The following is an 18,541-nucleotide window of genomic DNA, read 5'->3' as shown; positions in this document are numbered from 1 at the left end:
GAGTTTTCTACTGTTTGTACTTGCAATACTACCATATGTTTATGTAGCTTAAAATCTAGGAATTCACTTGCCAAGTTTCAGTGTAGTTATCGAAAGTACTGGTGTCATTGCAGTAGAAAAGAGAAGGATGAAAGACTGAATATTGTACATTTCTTTTGTTTCCTGCTCGGGCCAATAAGAAAGAGCGCAATCCTAAAAAAACGCCAGATTTTTTTCCATGAATAAACAACGCCGCTCAGCAAAAAAGATGAGAGTGCGACCCCGGTGCTGGCTGGGCATCTAACGTAGATGGGCAGCAGCCTGGCTGGGCATCTGACGGAGACGAGCAGCAGCCTGGCAGGGCGGGAAGCACACAGCATCGGTGCATGTTTTTTGTGGTTTTTTGTCATTAGGTCGTAACAAGAGAAATAGCCTGAAGAGAAGCAACCAACGTCTGTGTAAAGCAACAGCAGCAGCAAGCCAGCAAAGGTTTCCCTCTTTTATATTACATCAAATCTCCGTAGCTCGTTCCTCTTTGGTTTGGTGGGGTCGTAGTGAGAGAAGTGTCATCGCTTCACCTCATCGCATTATATGTAATCGAAGGGAGGGGTGTCCTGGGGTATCATTAAAAGTGTCCGTCCTGGAACTGGTCGTTCCAGAGCGTCTGTGTGGCGCTCAGGTCGTGCTGATCAAAGGCGGCGCCGGGATCGAAGTTGCCCATGTCGATGGCGGCTTCAAAGGCGGAGAAATCGGGCGAGCTCTCGAGGCCGGGCTCCTGCTTCAGAAACACGGGACTCGCGTCGAGGCCGCTTCCGGAGTGCTGGGGGATCTGGTGGATCGCCGAGGGGTGGAGGGAGAGCGGCTGCGTCATATCGTCGCTGCAGGGCGTCATGAATCGGGGGTTGTCAAAGTCGTCGCCGAGGTCGCCCATGTAGGGGGAGACGTCTGGGGTGAACTGCAAAACAGGGACGAGTGTTGGCCAACGGTGTGCTTCACGAGGACCGCGGCGGGGGCGGCGGCGGGCTCGCCCAAACATACCTGAGGATACGAGGCCAAGCTGATGCTGGACTCGGACTTGACAATGCTGTCCTTTTTGGCTTGTGATTCGCGGCGGGACGACGACTTGGAGACCTTGCCCGACTTTTCGCCGGAGCTGCGTCTCTTGTTGGGCTCGTGGCCGGTGATGGTGGAACGGAAGCGTGAGTATCTCATCCTGGCGGCATGACCATTCGTAATGGGCTGCAGCAGGACGGGATCGTTGGCGACTTGGGTCCAGTCAATCTGGGGGAAGAAGAGTTAGCAGGGTGAAGGAGGCGAGGACGCGGAGGGTTGGAAGGAACTCACATCCTTGAGATTCTTTTGCTTGAGAATGGCAAAGAGGAATCTCGCCATGGCGTTGTCCGCGTTGGAGGTCATGGTTGGTGCAAGAGTATGGTGGGCGTATGAGTACAAAGCAAGGAGAAGCAGGTCTGAAGTTGGGCGAGCTGAGGTTGATATGGGATCGAGGCGCAGTGGTCAAGAAGGCGGTGCTGGGGCCCGGTCAGGCACTCGAGTTCATGAGACAAGAACAGGCGGGAGAAATGTAAGACTAGCTCGTATCCGAGAGACTCAATGTTGCGTGAACGAGGCGTACAGAGTGTTGCCAAGGGAGACAGTGGTGGAGGAGGGCGTGAATGCAGGTCTGGTTGAGGTGGAGGATGATGGGATTGGGCCGAGGCGACCAAGTGATGAGTCTTGGATCGACGGTAGAATGAAAGCTACAAAAGTCGGGGCATTGGAGGAGAGATGAATGATTCAAGTATGACGGTCAGGCACGGGGGAAAGGGGAAGAGAAGAGAGAGAGAGAGAGCATCGAGAGGCGGCAAGGCACCAAGGCCAGCCGAAGCACTTATATAGGAACACGGCGTACTACAAGGCTGGTGGGCCGGGGTGTCGTCTCGCATGGCATGGGAGGCAAGGATGGCAGGGACTAGTGCAGGTGGGAATTTGGGTTTTGAGGCTTTGAGATGGACACGCCCTAAATTATAATGACATGGATTACCTGGTAGTTGTCAGTGGTTTTGGTTGATGGTGGTGGGTGGTGTGAAGAGAGAGAGCAAAAGCAAAAGGGCGTGTAATAAAGAGGAAGAGAGCGGGGAGTCGACACTCCGGGCGTCCACTCCTGGGGCGTTGTTGCCTGGCCTGGTGTCACTAGCGGCAGAAGAGCGGCGCCCCACGGGCTGCTGAGAAATGCGCTGCTGTTGCGTTGTTGCCGCTAGTTAACAGAACACTTTAACATTATTAAATAAACTCCCCCAGAAACTCGTCTTCTTTCGCTCCACCGCGTAAAGTGGTTGAGAGACGAGAGACGGCATCATCAAGCACATGCTCAACAACTACAAACTCAAACGTCAAAGCTTGCTTGGAGAACAGCCGTTTCTCAATTGGCCGCGTAACACGTACCATCTCGTTGAACGGTAATTTGTACAATCATCCGGCGTCGCAATCCCTCGTCGTGGCCTTGCGCCCACCGCCAAAGCGAAGAGCTTTTGCTGCACTTTATTTTATTTTTACCCCTTGTCCTCCGTAGCTACATACTTATTCGCTTCCCATATTCCTGGTCCTGAAACCCAGTGTGACTCATTCAAAGACCCATCGAATCGGACCTAGGAAACCACAGTGGGGAGGGCGTGCGGCAACCGCACCCGTCCATTCCGGGCGCCAGACATGGCCCCCCCAACAGCTTTCTTTGTACCTCGCCCGCCAGAAAATGCTGCGTTGGTGACTTTCCCACAAGATCTATCGTAGAATAGAAGCCCCGGAGGAGATCTGATAAAGAAGAACCGTTGGTCTTGTCGAGTTCCAGAAAGGCAGCTGTTAGTTCCCGGGGGGGGGAACATGTTCGCAAGTGCTTGCCGTCATCTTCCTGGTGCCCAATTCATTCCTCCTTTTTTCTGTTTCCCTTCGTCACTCATTTCTCATGGTGGTGGTGGTGTGTGGTTTCTCCTAGTGTGGCGGACCCATGGGTAGGTCGGTTGATGCGCAAGCAAGAAGCTCAGCCTGCCTGGTCATTGAAAAGAGGGGTACCCAAAAAAAAAAGAAGAGAGCATCACCAGTTTTTTGCTCGTCGAGATTTGCTGTTCAACATCATCCACGAGGCCAAAAAAGACGAGGAAAATGCGTCTGCGTATGGGAACGCCATTTTGGACGCATTGACGACGCTTTTGACCATATTCATGGTCGCAGATACTCTCCAGAGGTGATCCGCGGCGAGGATGGGCTCGTCCGCCAACACTCGGGAGACGCGACGGGGCGCGCACTCCTACGACCCCTCCAGTGTCCGAGTCCACCGCCAGGTTGCCACGAACACACGTGATGGTGCTAGGCCGCTTCGGGCAGGCTGCGCGGCGAGCGAGACAGCGCCAGATATGGTAGGTACCTTGGTTGCTCTGCACGCGGCGCTGCCTCGTCAACTCATATCACATCACACGCCTTGCCTTTCCACATCGCAGAGTTTTGCTACTCGTTCCATTTTCCACCCAGTGTGTGATTACGTTGGTGAATGACGCATTCCATCGTGGACGAAAGGAGAATGAACAAAAATTGGCGAGACCTCGTACTGCCTAATGAAAGCTTCTCTCTCGTTGACTCGTCGTCGTCGCACTTGCAGCAGGGCTGTACAAATTACAGGGAGCACGAACCGCCCAAGCTGCACAAGCTTGCACAAACGCCGCGTACAGAGATGGGTACTTGTGTTCGATGCCGGCTCATAGGTGGCCGGCTAAACCGCGTCTGAATCCCGGCTATGCCAGAGCATCATCCGTGTACAAACCAGCATAACATTTGAACAACACCAGAATCTTGGCCAAAAAAAATTCTACTTTCAAAATCAAGTAAAAACAAATGCCGTACTCTGCCCGTTCCTTTTACCAACCCCTCATCAGCCCGTCCAAGGTCTGCCGCCCCCAGGCCGCAGCCTCGCCTGGTAACGCAACCATCACTGAGCCTACCTACCCGTCGCCGGTACGTACCTCCTGTTACGGCCCACGCACGGGCCAGTCGTCCCGGATCCGCTCTCCTCTCTCTCTTCCAGAAATCCTTGCCCACCCGCGCGCCCGTGGCACTGCAGGCGCTGCAGGCAGTTCCGTCGTCGCCCAGCCCAGCCCAGCCCCCAAAAAAAAAGGAAGAAAAAAAGGGCCAGGCGAGAGGGGGACAAAAAACACCTTGGCCCTCGTGTCACGCACTACCAATTTTCCCTCGCACCCAGCCGCTGCTCCTTAACAGACTCTACCTGGTCAGCTACCTCCTCGCCTGCCCACACCCACGAGACATTCCCGCCAAGTCAGTCATCAAGTTCAAGTCACTTCACCAGTGACCGACCACCCACCTAGGGCGCGCCGCACCACGCTTTTGGGGCAAAAAAGAAGCCTCGTCGTCCGCCTTCTCTCCCCCTCCCTCTCTTTTTTTGCGCCGTGCTTTCTCCTCTGCGCGACGCTGGCCCCAAAGGTCCATCTGACCTGACCCACTGAGCCCGGCCGCTCAGCCCTCTTCCACTCTCTCTCGTGATGGCTATGAATAACAAGAACTGGAATGACCGCGCCGACAAGGACCTGTTCTTTACTATTTTGACCGTCAAGAACATTGGCGTAATAAGCGGTGCCGAATGGACCATGATTGGCAACTACATGCGTAGCATGGGCTACGGCTTCACAAACGAGGGATGCCGGTATGTAGAATCCCATCTCACCTTGGCTTACATCCTTGGACTTGTTTATCAAACTCGCCACTTTCCATTTATCCCAATCTCATCCTTCTCCTCGTTAGTTCTATACACACAATTGCTGCTTCAACTCGTCAGGTTCCCCTCCCCCCCCCCCTCACCTTGACACACATCTCGCTTTCCACCACATGGCCACCACCGCAAGCCATATATGCAATGCAACCTCAAACCAATAGCGCCTCATCTTGATTCAAACCAGCCGTCACTAAAACCCTCCCGTCCCAGGCAACACTTTCAAGGTCTGCGCCGTGCCACCAACAAAATCGAGGCCGCGCCGCCCCCGGCGGACCTGGCTCTGCGCAAGGTCGACCCTAGCTTGAATCCGATCACCCGCCGCCCCGGTCCAGGACGTGGCCGGCCCCGAAAGTCCGAGGGGGATGTCGGCGAGGCGGGCCCGGCCTCCACGCCGGGCGGTAGCGCCACGCCGCTCGATCCCAGCATGAGCATATCGCCCGGCGTCGGCCCAGCGCACAGCAACAACAGCAACCCGCCACACGCGCAGCCGCAGGCCATGGAGACGGGCGGCAGCGGTGGCGACCCCGAGCAGCAGCAGCTCGCCATGGAGGATGAGCAAGCTCTCGCCGCCTCGGCCGGCGCTCCCTTTTCGAGCGGAGCGGTGGAACACGGGGCCGATGCCACGGACGAGCACCACCCGTCGAAGCGGCAAAGACTCGACGCCGACGCCATGGACCACGAGTCGGCCCTCGACGACGAGGCTGTGCTGGCGCTGGCCGCGCACAACGGCACCACGGCCAGCGACTACCCAGAGTAAGCAGACACTTGTGTCACCCCCGGTTTCTCTTGTTCTCATGTTGACAATTGGTACCACATTAGGTTTGGCTATGGCGATCCCTAGGCCCCCCCATCTTGCATCGCGATAACATGCAACGAGAATACGAGCAATGGTTTGGGTCTTATCGGCGTTTTGGGTTACTGCTTTTCCTTGTTCTTGGGGTATACACGGCGCTCTTCCATTTCGCAAATATTGCGGGGGCTGTATTTTGACAGCCAGGCGCAACGCATTTCCTACCCACCCCTTCTTTCCAATTCTCTGTCTATACATTAGAAATTTAGGATCGCAAAATGCTGCTAGTAGCTCTGTCTGGTCAATGGAGGACGAGGATGTTTTCTGTTTTTTTGTCGTTGTTTTCTTGTCCTAGACTTTGGTATACAGGACCTGTTCTGGGAAAATGAATACACACAATGAGTTGCAACATGTTGTCCATGGCCGGGGTGATTGACCAGATTCGTCAGTATCTATCTTGCCTCTGCTACTTGGTCTAGAGCTGGGTCTTCAAGTCCAGTAACAGGCCATTTGTCAAGACGTTGTGCCGTCTGCAGCCGAAGTTGATCTGCGAAAGTGAATTGCCAAGTTGCAGCAAGTGTTGTTTTGTTTTGCCTTGCAAACAGAACACCATTGCTCCGGCGCCACTCGGCGTTTGCACATTACAAACGCCTCAATTCAACAACTTCATAACAACAAGAGAACTCCAAGTTTCGATCCTTTCTTCCCCCTTGCCTCTACGCTACGATCTTTGTTCCCATCGTCTCGTTTCTATCCACAGCATCTCACATTACCCCGTCCCAAATCGCCATCATGCCCAAGCAGGCCGGCAGCTGGGAGAATGCAGACTTCCTCATGGAGCTGTCCCTCGCCCTTTTCCAAGTCGCCAGCAACGGCGGCGCTCTGAGCGCCCAGGCCAAGAGTGCCGTCGAGGACTATCTCAAGGCCCAAGGCCACGATCAGTCCTGGGAGTCTGTCCGGTAAGCCATTTCTCAGCAGTTTCCATTCATCCATTGATTGCCATAGGCTTCTGTTGGATGCTCTTCTTTCCGATTCACACACACACCTTGCTCTATTTCTGCCAATCTTCACCCTGTTTGCCTCATGCGGCTGTCTATTTGGCGCCTGCTTTCTCCAAGAGGCGGTGAATTCAGCGGCTGCTTCTGCCACCGCACCCCTCTCGCCTGCGAACCCAGGCTTCCCTGCTCCCTTTGATCCCTTCATCTTCCCGTGCCGCCATCCTCGCGCTCTCTGGCTCTTCTTCTTTCCCGTAAACATCATTCAACCAGCGGAAGCCTCTCTCGCCTCTGCGATCGTCTCCCCTTCTCCTCTTTGCCTCTACTTTACTCGACCCAGACGTAGCTGTCGTCATGGCCCGGACCCAGATGAAATGGGACGCCTCAGCCCACGAGGCCATGCTCATCTGCATAGTCAAACACTGCGACCTGAACGCCAATAACATGGCCAAGGTCCTGGACGAGATGAAGAACAGGGGTTACGAGTTTACAGAAAATGCCTTCCGGTATGACACTTCCTGCCAATGGCAACGCACCAATCTCCATTTCCTGTTTCCCTTATCCACTCAAGTTTCCTATACCCTTCTCTCTGCACTCACCTTCTCCCCACTTCCTACCACTGCACCTTTTCACTGTTCCATCACGCTCGTCTCGCGATCCTCAACACCAACCTTCCGTCTATTCCCTTGCCCTACAATCTCCTCGTTACCCAAACCACCGCTTCTTCGTCATGTCTGAGCAACCCGCTCGTGGCTGGAACGCCAGTTCTCATGAGGCTCTGCTCTTGGCCATGATTGAGGAGTTCAGACCAAACAAGGAGAAAGTCACTGCAATCGTGCAGCGGATGAGCGACTTGGGCTTCAACTACACATTTCATGCAGTCAAGTACTCTGCCACCCCCAATATCCCGTTGTCTTTGCTCTGCATTGCTCTACCGTGCTGTACATGACGCCGCTTCCCTCCAAGCTAACCACCGCTCTCCTGTCTAGTCAACACATCCAGAAGCTCCGCAAGACTCGCGATACTTCTGCTCTCGACGGCTCTGCCGCCTCTGGCGATGGCTCCAAGGCCTCCACTCCGCGCAAGGCTACGCCGCGCAAGACCCCGGCGTCGGGCCGCAAACGAAAGGGCGCCGTTGACGACGACGCAGACGATCTCGGTCGCGACCTCAAGGTTGAGGACGAGGAGGGCGCCACGACTACCCCTTCCAAGCGCATCAAGAGCGAGTAAGTGCTGCCCCGGCGCCTATACCCTATTGTTTTGTAGATGCTAAATTTATGTCCTGTTGGAAGGCCTGCCTCTGAAATTCGGGACTGGAGGAAAGCGGCGTTCCTGCTTGGCGAATCCTAAGTCGCGCGCCCTGGCCGGTGGTCTTGTCGTGATGCAACGACGCGCGCAGTCGTAGATGGCACCGACCATTGGACGGATAATGGGATATGCTACGAGTTACGGAAACGACTAAGAATGAAATACGATGCTCTATTTTGCTTTGCTACATACTGGGTCGTGGGCATCGAGATACTGGAATGGTTTTACGGGAGAAGAAAGATTGGATGAGGCTGAGAAAATATTGGGTATTGGAGGAAGAGTCCGCTAGAGCTCAGCATCAGCATCAGAACTAGCACTTGACCTCAAAAAGTCTCTGGATCATTAAATCATGGTGAATGTGTATGCGATTGTCAGCTTCGGTCACCTTTTCGAGGTAATGTGTCGCCATTTTGGCCACGTCTGATGTGCTTTCTGGCGACCCTGACGGATGGTCTCGACCTCCATTGTCCACGAGGCCAGCTGCGCGACAAGATAGCAGAAAAGCCCCTTGCGCCATTCAGGCATCTCGCAATGACTTTCATAATGAGCTTTTTATGGCGACTTGCATCGATTTGAAGATAAAGGACACATGTGCCGACCCAGCGGCACGCCGACCATGGCCGCGGGAGAATGTTGTAGGGTGGAAATTTTTTGTCACGGTTCATTGGTCTCGTTACGGCGCCACGCCTTAATTCTGTGTCGTAGTTTCTAGAAGTATGTGTTTAACATGGTTACTGGCCGTATTTCAGCTTTTTTTTTTGTTCTGTTGTTATTCTCGGTGTGTGTCAGCAAATATGCTTGAGAAGTAAGTCCTGTAATACACCCATGTTAGTGACTGTCCCAAGTTTTCGATCATCACCACACATTACTACCGATAGAGACGTAACCTCGCTTAACTTACCCGGTATACGTAGAATAGAGAAATTTACTGACTGAGGCATTTTTATCACCCATATCGCCCACAGGCATGGGAGTAGTAGCATTTCTTTATTGGAAAAAATGTGCCGGGTAGGCCACACCGACGCCAACGGGCGCGTGGGCCAAGCGGTCTGCGAGCGTGAAGTCCATTATATACGTACATAATCTGAACCTTATATAAGCTCGGGCTAATGGTCTAGGGGTATGATTTTCGTTTTGCATACACAGGGATACCGATGACCTCCGCACCGCAAGGTAGTAGGATTAGGTCCCCAGTAGTTCACTACGAAAGGTCCGGGGTTCAAATCCCCGTTGGTCCACGCATATTCTTTTTGCTTTCGCTTTTCGCGCTTTTTTGGGTGCATAGGATTGATCTTTATTATATAAATTTATTTATCATTGTTATCTTTTTATTGAATTTATCTCCACCCTGTCCCTTTTCACATCAACTTTATGAATACAAGTCAAGCTCGCAGCCTTGATTAGTCCGGGAGATGCAGGGCCTGCCCTTTGTACAGGCGTCCGGACTGAAATCTTGAGATGTTCGGTGATGTTCTCCCAGCTGGGCCTGTTTGCCAGTTCGCCACCACAAACAAGGTGGCTACCTAGAATGTCATGAAATTGACCCCACCAGGATCGCGACATTTATTTCCAGGAGACGCTGGCGACCGCGTTCAGTGACATGCGCCGCACAAAGCCAGCCAATCACCCATCCTTGCGATACGATACGATGGCCTCGGATTGCTTTGCCATCACTTGATCAAACCAAGCCACCCGGCCTCACCTCGTCGCACTTGAAGATTGACCTTTGGATGCGACACGTCAGGCAGCCCCCTGTCCCGACAAGGCTGCGCCCAGGCCGCGTCGTCGTCACTCTGGCGTTGAACATCCGGTTGCGTTTCCGTTTCGGCGTTTGCAAGTCCTGTTAGAGAATTCTCGCGCCATTATTTTCTTTCCAGATTTCGATTTTTTTTTCTATGGAGAGAAACTAACTATTTCTAGAGGTTGATGGGGACGGATCGACGTTGCTCGCGGGTCTGGCAGTGGATGATTGGCCGACGGTTGGCGATCCTCGCGGCTTTTATGACAGCCCCCAAGGCTGTAGAGGAAAATTTGCATACATCAGCAGTAGACAATAGGAAAGCTCCGAATCCGACGAAAGCTCAATGTGCGACGCTAATTCCATCGCTCGCCGGATTCTTTGTCTTGTTCCGTCACCGCCTGGGCCATGGCGAGAGTGAGTGCGGGCGCTCTTGCAGTATAAGTATAGACTCGTAGGATGAAGAATCCAAGTCTAGGAAATGAAGCCACACGCCACAGAGTATCATCATGAAACTGCACTTGCCCTTGCTGTTCCTTTCCTCGCTGCTCGCACCAGGGGCTGCCATATTCCCTGGCGATGCAGTTGGCATCACGACAAAGCACATCAGCGGCCAGCCGGGATTGTCCATTACCTACAAAGAGACCAAGATCTGTGAAACGAGATCCAAAGCCTGGGCTGGATACGTGCACATGCCCTCGTGGTACCTGAGCGAGATCCAGAGCGCGGAACCATACAATGTATCCATGTTTTTCTGGTACTTTGAGGCTCGAAACTCGCCGTCCAATGCAACTACCGGTATATATCTAGCCGGAGGGCCCGGCGCATCGTCCATTGGCGATCTTGTTACAGGAACTGGATCGTGTTACATCAAGGCAGACTCCAACAGCACCGAAGACAACCCTTGGTCCTGGAACAACGACATGAACATGCTGTACATTGACCAGCCAGTCAGCACAGGCTACTCGTACACCAAGCGAATCCAGTCCACCCTTGACCTTCTCTTCCTCGGCAACCCAGTCACCGAGACCGGCATCACGCCCGTCGCAGCATACAACGGCTCCGTGCCCCCCGAAAACACCACGTTCCTCCACGGCACCTTTTCCGAGCAGAACCCCGCCAAGACGGTCAACAGCACGCTGTCCGCGGCCAAGACGCTGTGGCGCTTTACGCAGGTCTGGTTCCCGCACTTTGCCGAGCACAAGACTCGCAGCAAGCGCGTCAGCCTCTGGGGCAACTCGTATGGCGGCTTCTACGTGCCCGCGACGGCCGCGTACACGGTGCGGCAGAATGCCCGGATCCGTCGCGGCGCGCTCAACGGCACCGTGATCCCGATCGACGCCGTCGGCTGGACAAACGGGTGCGTCGACATGCTCTACCAGGGCGAGTGGTTTCCCGCGCAGGCTTACAACAACACGTACGGCCTGCAAGTCATCACCAAGGCCGCGTACGAGGCGGCGCTGCAGAACTTTACGAAGCCCGGCGGCTGTCGCGACCAGATTTCGGAATGCCGGCGCCTCGGGGACCTCTACGATCCGGACCAGCGCAACACCAACGCCAACGTGACAGCCGCCTGCGTCGGCGCCACGCTCTACTGCTTCGGCCACGTCCTGGGCGCGTACGAGGCGGCCAGCAACCGCAGCGTCTTTGACATGGCGCACCTCAAGCCCGACCCGTACCCGGCGTCGTACGCCAGCGGCTTCTTCAACCAGGCGTGGGTGCAAGCGGCGCTCGGCGTCGGCGTCAACTACACATCCTCGTCGCTGCTGGCCAGCCGTGCGTTCTTCTACGGGACCGGCGACCCGGTGCGCGCGAGCGGCCTCGCGCTGCTGCAGGAGCTGCTCGACGGCGGCGTCCGCGTCGTCATGATGTACGGCGACCGCGACTACCGCTGCCCGTGGAACGGCGCCGAGAAGCTCAGCCTGCGCCTGCAGTGGGCGGGCGCCGCGGCGTTTCGCCGCGCGGGCTACGAGCACGTCCAGACGAGCGGCGGGTGCGCGAGCAGAGGCGTCGTCCGGCAGCACGGGAATCTGTCCTTTGCGCGCATCTTTGATGCTGGGCACAATGGTGAGTTTTTTTTTTTTACAAAAGATATAGACACTATCGTGCGAATAATAGGAGAGAAACGTTAACATGCAATGACTCAGCCCAAGGTTACCAGCCCGAAATCGTGTCGCAGCTCGTCCGCCGCGCCATTGCTGGCAGAGATCTCGCCACTGGCAAGCACGCCACGACAGGCCACGGCGCAAACTACACGACACGTGGACCGACGAGCAGCTTTGGGATCAAAAATACGCTGCCGCCGCCGCCGGAATTTGCGTGCAGCGTGTGGAATGTGCCGTCCTCGTGCACGCGGGAGCAGTACGCGGCGTTGGTGGCTGGCACGGCAGAGACGGACAAGTACATGGTGGTCAAGCCTGCGGGGGGGAGCCCGGGGTCAATTCTTCAAGCTTTTTAAGGCAAAGGTGAGAGTGACTACGGCGCAAGTGAATGCGGCAGGAGTCTCGTGTCTGCCGTTGGGCCGATGTCGGCTCCTCGCTCACCAACAAGTGTAATTCGGAAATAAATCCAAAGCTCAGAACTCGCCAGGAATTACTGCATGTAGTAAAGTGAAATTCACGTGTATTGGTGGGGAACTGACAACGCATAGAGCACTTTGTCACCAGGGCGACAAAGTAAATCGCGAATCCGTGAGATCATGTAGTTGAATCTATCTATGCACTCTTGATCCAATGTAGTATTGCAATATTCCGTCTGATTGTCTTTCTGATTTCTCTCATCTATCTGTCCTTTCTAATCTTCCGATTTCAGCCCTTCCTCTATTCTTCTCTAGGACTACTTTCGTTCCATGGCAAAGTGAACTTGACCTGATAACCGCAGCTTCTCACCCAGTTCTCACACCTCCAGTAACTTCACATTTACCCCAATCCCCTTTATTCTCTACTGCGGCTCAGCTCAGTACAATCTGCACGGGCCAATTGTGTCCCTTCTAATTTCCTACTACTTTAAAATCTTCATACTTTCCACACTCTACCTGCTTCTTCCTCCTCCACACACAACCACCACAACTCTACCTCCTCCTCCCATAACAACATACCTTCACCACCTCCACCACTTCCTACCTCTTTCCTCTTTCCTCTTTTCCTCTTTATATCGCTCCCCCCCAATTCCGATTCCACCTCGAGACTTTTCGCAATGGCCAGTACCAAGGCTGACGCTGACGCCCCTAAGGTCGGTGCCGTCAAGAAGTGGGATGGCAACGCCGAACGAGATCTCTGTCTTGCCATCGCCATGGGTGGTGCCGCCGAGGGTGACAAGCTCAAGGTCGATTGGGCCGTTACCCACGGCGTCATGACTTCTCTCGGGTACGAATTCACCAAGGATGCCATGAGGTTCGTCACACCCCGCCCCCAACCATGACCAAAACAAGGAGACTAACAATACTTGTTTTGCAACGACAGCCAGCGATGGAGCAAGACCATCCAGAAAGACTTCTTAGGCCGCCGCAACGGCACCGTCACACCCGCCCCCATCACGCCAAAGAAGACTCCGACCAAGCGCAAGAAGGCCACCGAGGCCGCTGGCGAGGAGGCCCCAACTGAAGAGGCCCCGACCGAGGAGGCCGCCGCAAGTCCGCCGGCCACCCCGACTGCCACCAAGGGCCGCAAGCGCGCCCCAGCCAAGCCCAAGGCCGCCGGCCCAGCCAAGCCTCGCGGCCGCAAGCCCAAGGCTACGACTCCTGTCAAAGCCGAAGCGGAGGAAGAGGCAGCCGACGAGCCCGCTCCTGAAGTCAAGTGTATGTATACGCCCTGGCCGCATGTGCCCCCCCAAAACCCCGACCGGATCGCAACTAATTCAACGCCTGTAACGTAGCCGAAGGCACCGAAGAGGTTGACGAGAATCAGCCTAGCCCTGCCAAAAAGGTCAAGGCCGAGTCCAACGACGGGGACACAGAGATGGCTGGCGGGGCTTAGTCCTATCAACTCTCAGTTCTCTCATGTTTGCTGCAAATCTTCCTCTTGATCAAAAGTCAGACCGTCTCTGGAAAAGAGACGAGGGTCCTTCTTTGGCTGGTTTTACTTGATAGTTCTCGTCCGTAGAGTCGGACAAGAACACCTTATTTTGCCTAGAACTGGCATTGCTGGCACTATTTTAGCCATAATAGGAGTTTCATCACATTGAGGCCATCTTTGATACTTAGCTCTCGGAGTCATGAATGAATAATGACATTTGCAACTCTAGTCGCGCTGCAGAAGTTTTGTGAACGCACGTAGTTAATTGGTGATATATTTTGCCATTAGTCGTGACCATCTATCTCCACTCCGAGCCAAAAAAAAAACATGTTTCCCTTAAAACGCCGCGATTCTGTTCTCAATTTGTCGTAAACGCTTAGCTCATCGTGGACGTCTTCCATCCAGGCGGTGACCCTCGGGGGCGCCCTTTTTCTCAGGGACCTTGTCCTTAACGTCGTCCTCGCCCTTACGTTTGACGGTGCCCCGTAGACTCTGTCCTTGTCCGGCAAAGTGAGGCTTGTCGGCACTCTTCTTTTCCTTTTCTTTGTCTGCATCGGTCTTGACGGGTGTAATCTCGTAGCCAAAGAACAGCTTGTTTGGCGGGAGCCGGAGGGGCGCGGGAGCGCCAGTCTGTCGCCGGGGAACGGCAGTGGCGTCGACAGGCACGGGCGTGGCTGGTTTGGGCGTGGCAGTCTTGCTTCCCTTTTTGGCAATCCGCTGGCCTTCGCCGAGAAAATTTGTAGGATTGCTGGTGACAGATGGGGCGATGGCACTGTAGTTGATGGCTTGGGCCATGGTGCCCTGGCTGTGCAGAACGCCGCCTACCGGAACGCCGGGTCGCGTGCTTGGCGTGCTGGTGCCGCTGTTTCGCTCTGGCTCAACGTAGCCAACGGGAGGGGCAAATTCGACAGAGACATCAGTCTCGATCATGCTGACACCCATCTTGTCTGTCTCGGGCTGCACGTCTAGCACGGCCACGTCGTAGACCTCGTCGTTGTATGCAAAGTTGAAGACGTCGCCCTTGGTCAGCGTGGCAAAGTTACGAAAGGCCCGTTCCAGTACAGCCTTGGGGTCGCTAATCTCAAGAAAGTTAGTAGACTGCGGCTGAAGCTTGACCAGCTTGGCCAGCTCGAGCAATGTCGTTCGGATCTGAATCATGTCGCCGACTTCCATGCCGAGCGTCTCCATCATCTGTTCTTGTGTCAGTGGAGGAAACGGTGGCAAATGCAAGTACGAGAACGTACCCATTGTGGGATGTAAGCTCTGCCTTCCTCTGCAATAAACTCGAGAACACCAGCGTGCGAGTGACGCCCTTTCTCGCCGTTGATGAGCTCCATCTGTAGAGGCCACTGCACGTGCAGCTTGGACACCTTGTCGAGCGCCGACGGCGGGAGAAGAATCTTGGAACCGTAGTTGAGCTCTGGCCGCTCGTTACCAGGAGCCATGATGACGGGATAGCATCGATAGTATTCATCGAAACGCTGAATAATCGGTCGTCGGCCGCCGCGCGCCATGTTGTAGAGATGATCAATGCTATTGGGATCAAAATTGCCCCCGAACCCAGGTTGATACTAGAAGAACCTCAGTTAGTCGAGGGGCGACGCGGCACGAACGCAGGCAGCGGTGACGTACCATGTTGCTGGAAAGAATGCGCCTGCCGCGCTGGGGATGTTTGTGGTGGGGTGCTGCAGTCGCGATGGCTTTGGCGGTTTGCCTCTTAGCTACAAAAATTCGCAGATGCCGAGGTTGAGTGAGCTTGTAGAATTCGATGTTTGCAGCGAGTTCCTCCCTTGTTTCCGTGATAGTGTTGTTGCGTTGCGTAGATGCTTTTGCTGGAACAAGGTCGGTCGCCTCTCTTTGCCTGCCTGGAGGCAGCTTTCGGAATGACGCAGGCACTAAACCGCTTTAGTCATCCAGGTACAGTGAATACCGAGACGCCACAACTAGGAAAGATCCTTGGCTCAGGACTACTTGAAATCTGAAACAATTTTTTTTTAAAATCTCTACTAGGATAAGAAGTACATATGGCCCCGTTGAAACCGTTCAAATCTGCTCGAGATCGTGCCGCTAGGCCGTCAACATCGGCTGGGAGTCATTCTCCTACACCAGTGCCATCATCGCCACTTTGTGGGGAAATGGCTGAGCCACCAGTGTAGACTAGGTAGAAACTACTCAGGAATAGAACTCATCTTGGAGACTATGTCAGTAACTACCCAAAGATGATATCACGGCTGTTAAGTTTTACTTTGTGTGATTCTCGGAAGAAGAACCTCTACTTAACTACTGACCCGGGCAACTACAAGTATTAATAGCTTCATACACAGCAAGCTCTGCACTGGTGTAGAAGTCATGTGTGATATAATCAATATGAGGTTCGATAGCTTGGTGATCCACATTTCAAGACGACGAATCTGAAGATTTGCGCGAGATGAATTGTTGATTGAGACAGGTAAGCCCGAAATTCCAGCTACCGTGCCACTGCCGACAGCAAAAAGTGACACATTTTATTAATAATCGATACTAAACAAACCTCGAAGAAATAGCTGCATTGTGACGTTTAATTGTTGAAAGCCTCGCTGACTTTCTAGAGCTGGTAAGCAGCGTCAGTGCTTTCATCTAGTAAGATCATGGTGGCGGCTGCACCGTCGTATGGCCCGCCTACACTGCATGCCATACGACAAGTTTCCCTTCGGTGACGAACGTGAATATGCCATTAGAACGCCACGGCTCATCGGTGATTCATCTCGTATAGACATACTTTATTAGACTAGCCCCGCCGATAGTTGAGGCGGAGTTGTATATTCCTCCGAAACTCAATTCATATCAATCATGAGGCATACGGAAAGCGATGCCTTGCATACGTAAATAGATAACTGGTAAATTCTTTCACGTGTAGCCTAGGTTGAAAAGGGTGGGATGCGCTGGCTGCAGCAACTTGCCATAACATGCTGCAGTCGGGAAGCCTTGGCTTGTAGTCCGCATTGCTCTATATAAGTGCACGCACGGCCCTTTCAAAGGATGAGCTGGTATGGACAGCCACGTTGACATCAGCAAAAACTCTAGAAAAGATAGTTGCGAGTCCAAAATATGATTTCAAAAACCACTGCACTCTGGCTATTAGCCTTCATCAGTGTCAATGTGGCGGCCCAGGACGCGGAGGTTTGGTACGAGGCCCATCCTGGCTTGGCCCAGATCAAAAGGGTGAAGCAAGACACGCACCAAATCGTCGACGAATACGGCCGTACTCGGTTCTTTCACGGAACGAATGTTGTCATGAAGGAAACTCCGTGGTATCGACCCATGGAGTGGACGCCCGGAGTGTCGACCTTTGGTGAGCAGGATGTCCAGAACCTCCATGACATGGGCGTCAACATTGTCCGCCTTGGACACAGCTGGGCTGGTGCTGAGCCTGTCCGAGGCCAATACAACCAGACATTTTTGGAAATTATGAAACAACAGACAAAGCTGGCGGAAGAGCAAGGGATCTACGTGTTGGTGGATGTTCACCAAGATGTGCTGGCGCAACAACTCTGCGGCCACGGCGTACCTGATGTCAGTCTCCCCAATTTTCTTTGACTGACATTTTGTTAACACAAAGGGATAGTGGTTCGTTAAGAAGGACTGGATCACGGGCTTCAGGCGATTCCCGTTCCCCCTCAAACTCACTCCATTTACTACCGACAGCAACGGCTTTCCCTCGCCCAAATCGCAGTGCAGCACCATTGACTGGTCCCTGAGCTATGCCACAGTCGCCGTGTCAAATGCATTTGGACGATTGTATGATAACTACGATGGCCTCGGCGACGCCTTTGCTGCGTATTGGAAGAAGCTAGCCTCTGGATACGCTGAGACTACTAATATCGTGGGCTACAATCTGTTGAATGAGCCCTGGGCCGGCGACACCTACAGAGATCCAACGTTGCTCATACCGGGCATCGCCGACCACAAGGCTCTCGAGGGGCTCTGGAATCGCGCGGCGAAGCAGATCCGAACCGTCGACAATGACACGCTCATCTGGTTCGAGGGCGTCACCCTCGACGTGCTCTCGGGGTTCAACAACGTGCCGCTCGGCGACGGGTCCAAGACGGTGCACTCGTTTCACTACTACCACCCGCCGCAGCTCGGCTCCATCGCCGACACGCTCTACAACCGCCAAAAGGACAATGTGCGGCTCAAGACGGCCGGTGTCCTGACCGAGCTGACCATGTGGATGGGCGACGACAAGCAGATGAGCGCCATGGCAGAGGCCATGAAGGCTACCGACGACAACATGGTGTCCTGGCTCGGGTGGGCGTACGAGAACCTGTACAATGGAACGTCGGGGAAGGCGTACCCGGAGCTGCAGAAACACTACAGCCGAGCATACCCGGCGGCCGTGGCCGGCACGCCAAAGTCTTTTGGGTTTGACGAGAGTTCGGGCACGTTCAAGCTGCAGTTCACGAGCGACCCGGCCATTGATGCGCCAACAGAGATCATCTTGCCCGTGTCAGCCTTTCCCAACGGGTATAACGTACAGATCACCCCTGATGGCGGCTTGGTGCAACACGTACGGGACAATCGCACGATGAGTCTTTTCACATCCAAATCTCTTGCGACCGCCACATCGATTTCTGTCACCATCACTCGGAAGTAGTAGCCGCCGTCCGTCCCCTGGTGGCGTACATTCCTCGTCATCATGTCATCTGTCAAGGTTGACCGAATCTGTCCAGCATGTAAATAGACATTTTCGAGTGCAGAGAAAACTATTTATTTTTAATAATTCCCTGAAAAATAATTAATTTTGTCACGGTAAGATGACTCGTGCAAATTTGTCTGTGAGAGCGGTCGTGCTGAGCTGCCTGGATAGCTCCAATAAGTGGGTCGACGCGGATCTCCAAGCTTCATTTCTAGCAACTCGACTTTTGTTTTTCCTCCCATGCGCCGCCCAATCTGAAGTCTGGCCAG

General features: G+C 54.0%; 7 protein-coding genes across 7 annotated transcripts; 5 read left to right on the top strand and 2 right to left on the bottom strand.

The window, feature by feature from the left end:
• Positions 1-604: 604 nt before the first annotated feature.
• CCM_04557 (uncharacterized protein) lies at positions 605-1,395 on the bottom strand (the record flags this gene model as incomplete). Its single annotated transcript, XM_006669705.1, has 3 exons — positions 605-934; positions 1,018-1,260; positions 1,324-1,395. 3 exons carry the CDS (start codon positions 1,393-1,395, stop codon positions 605-607), a joined length of 645 nt encoding a protein of 214 aa, XP_006669768.1.
• Positions 1,396-3,233: 1,838 nt separating this feature from the next.
• CCM_04556 (uncharacterized protein) lies at positions 3,234-5,510 on the top strand (the record flags this gene model as incomplete). Its single annotated transcript, XM_006669704.1, has 5 exons — positions 3,234-3,389; positions 3,913-3,981; positions 4,052-4,329; positions 4,502-4,684; positions 4,964-5,510. The coding sequence occupies 5 exons, from the start codon at positions 3,234-3,236 to the stop codon at positions 5,508-5,510; spliced, it is 1,233 nt and encodes a 410-aa protein (XP_006669767.1).
• Positions 5,511-6,335: 825 nt separating this feature from the next.
• On the top strand, positions 6,336-7,888 carry CCM_04555 (uncharacterized protein; the record flags this gene model as incomplete). Its single annotated transcript, XM_006669703.1, is given in 5 exon segments — positions 6,336-6,502; positions 6,549-6,792; positions 6,812-7,044; positions 7,420-7,764; positions 7,831-7,888. The coding sequence occupies 5 exon segments, from the start codon at positions 6,336-6,338 to the stop codon at positions 7,886-7,888; spliced, it is 1,047 nt and encodes a 348-aa protein (XP_006669766.1).
• Positions 7,889-10,093: 2,205 nt separating this feature from the next.
• CCM_04554 (carboxypeptidase S1, putative) lies at positions 10,094-12,042 on the top strand (the record flags this gene model as incomplete). The annotated part of the gene is made up of 2 exons (XM_006669702.1): positions 10,094-11,651; positions 11,732-12,042. 2 exons carry the CDS (start codon positions 10,094-10,096, stop codon positions 12,040-12,042), a joined length of 1,869 nt encoding a protein of 622 aa, XP_006669765.1.
• Positions 12,043-12,779: 737 nt separating this feature from the next.
• CCM_04553 (uncharacterized protein) lies at positions 12,780-13,558 on the top strand (the record flags this gene model as incomplete). Its single annotated transcript, XM_006669701.1, has 3 exons — positions 12,780-12,976; positions 13,046-13,380; positions 13,458-13,558. The coding sequence occupies 3 exons, from the start codon at positions 12,780-12,782 to the stop codon at positions 13,556-13,558; spliced, it is 633 nt and encodes a 210-aa protein (XP_006669764.1).
• A 420-nt stretch (positions 13,559-13,978) lies between these two features.
• CCM_04552 (ubiquitin fusion degradation protein) lies at positions 13,979-16,146 on the bottom strand (the record flags this gene model as incomplete). Its single annotated transcript, XM_006669700.1, has 5 exons — positions 13,979-14,788; positions 14,842-15,168; positions 15,230-15,318; positions 15,918-16,064; positions 16,128-16,146. The coding sequence occupies 5 exons, from the start codon at positions 16,144-16,146 to the stop codon at positions 13,979-13,981; spliced, it is 1,392 nt and encodes a 463-aa protein (XP_006669763.1).
• A 538-nt stretch (positions 16,147-16,684) lies between these two features.
• On the top strand, positions 16,685-18,230 carry CCM_04551 (cellulase, putative; the record flags this gene model as incomplete). Its single annotated transcript, XM_006669699.1, has 2 exons — positions 16,685-17,149; positions 17,202-18,230. The coding sequence occupies 2 exons, from the start codon at positions 16,685-16,687 to the stop codon at positions 18,228-18,230; spliced, it is 1,494 nt and encodes a 497-aa protein (XP_006669762.1).
• Positions 18,231-18,541: the final 311 nt, after the last annotated feature.

Source organism: Cordyceps militaris (assembly GCF_000225605.1).
Source record: "Cordyceps militaris CM01 unplaced genomic scaffold CCM_S00003, whole genome shotgun sequence".
Classification (NCBI taxonomy): Eukaryota; Fungi; Ascomycota; class Sordariomycetes; order Hypocreales; family Cordycipitaceae; genus Cordyceps; species Cordyceps militaris.
Note: the sequence above shows the minus strand (reverse complement) of the source record. Positions and strands in the feature narration are given on the sequence as shown.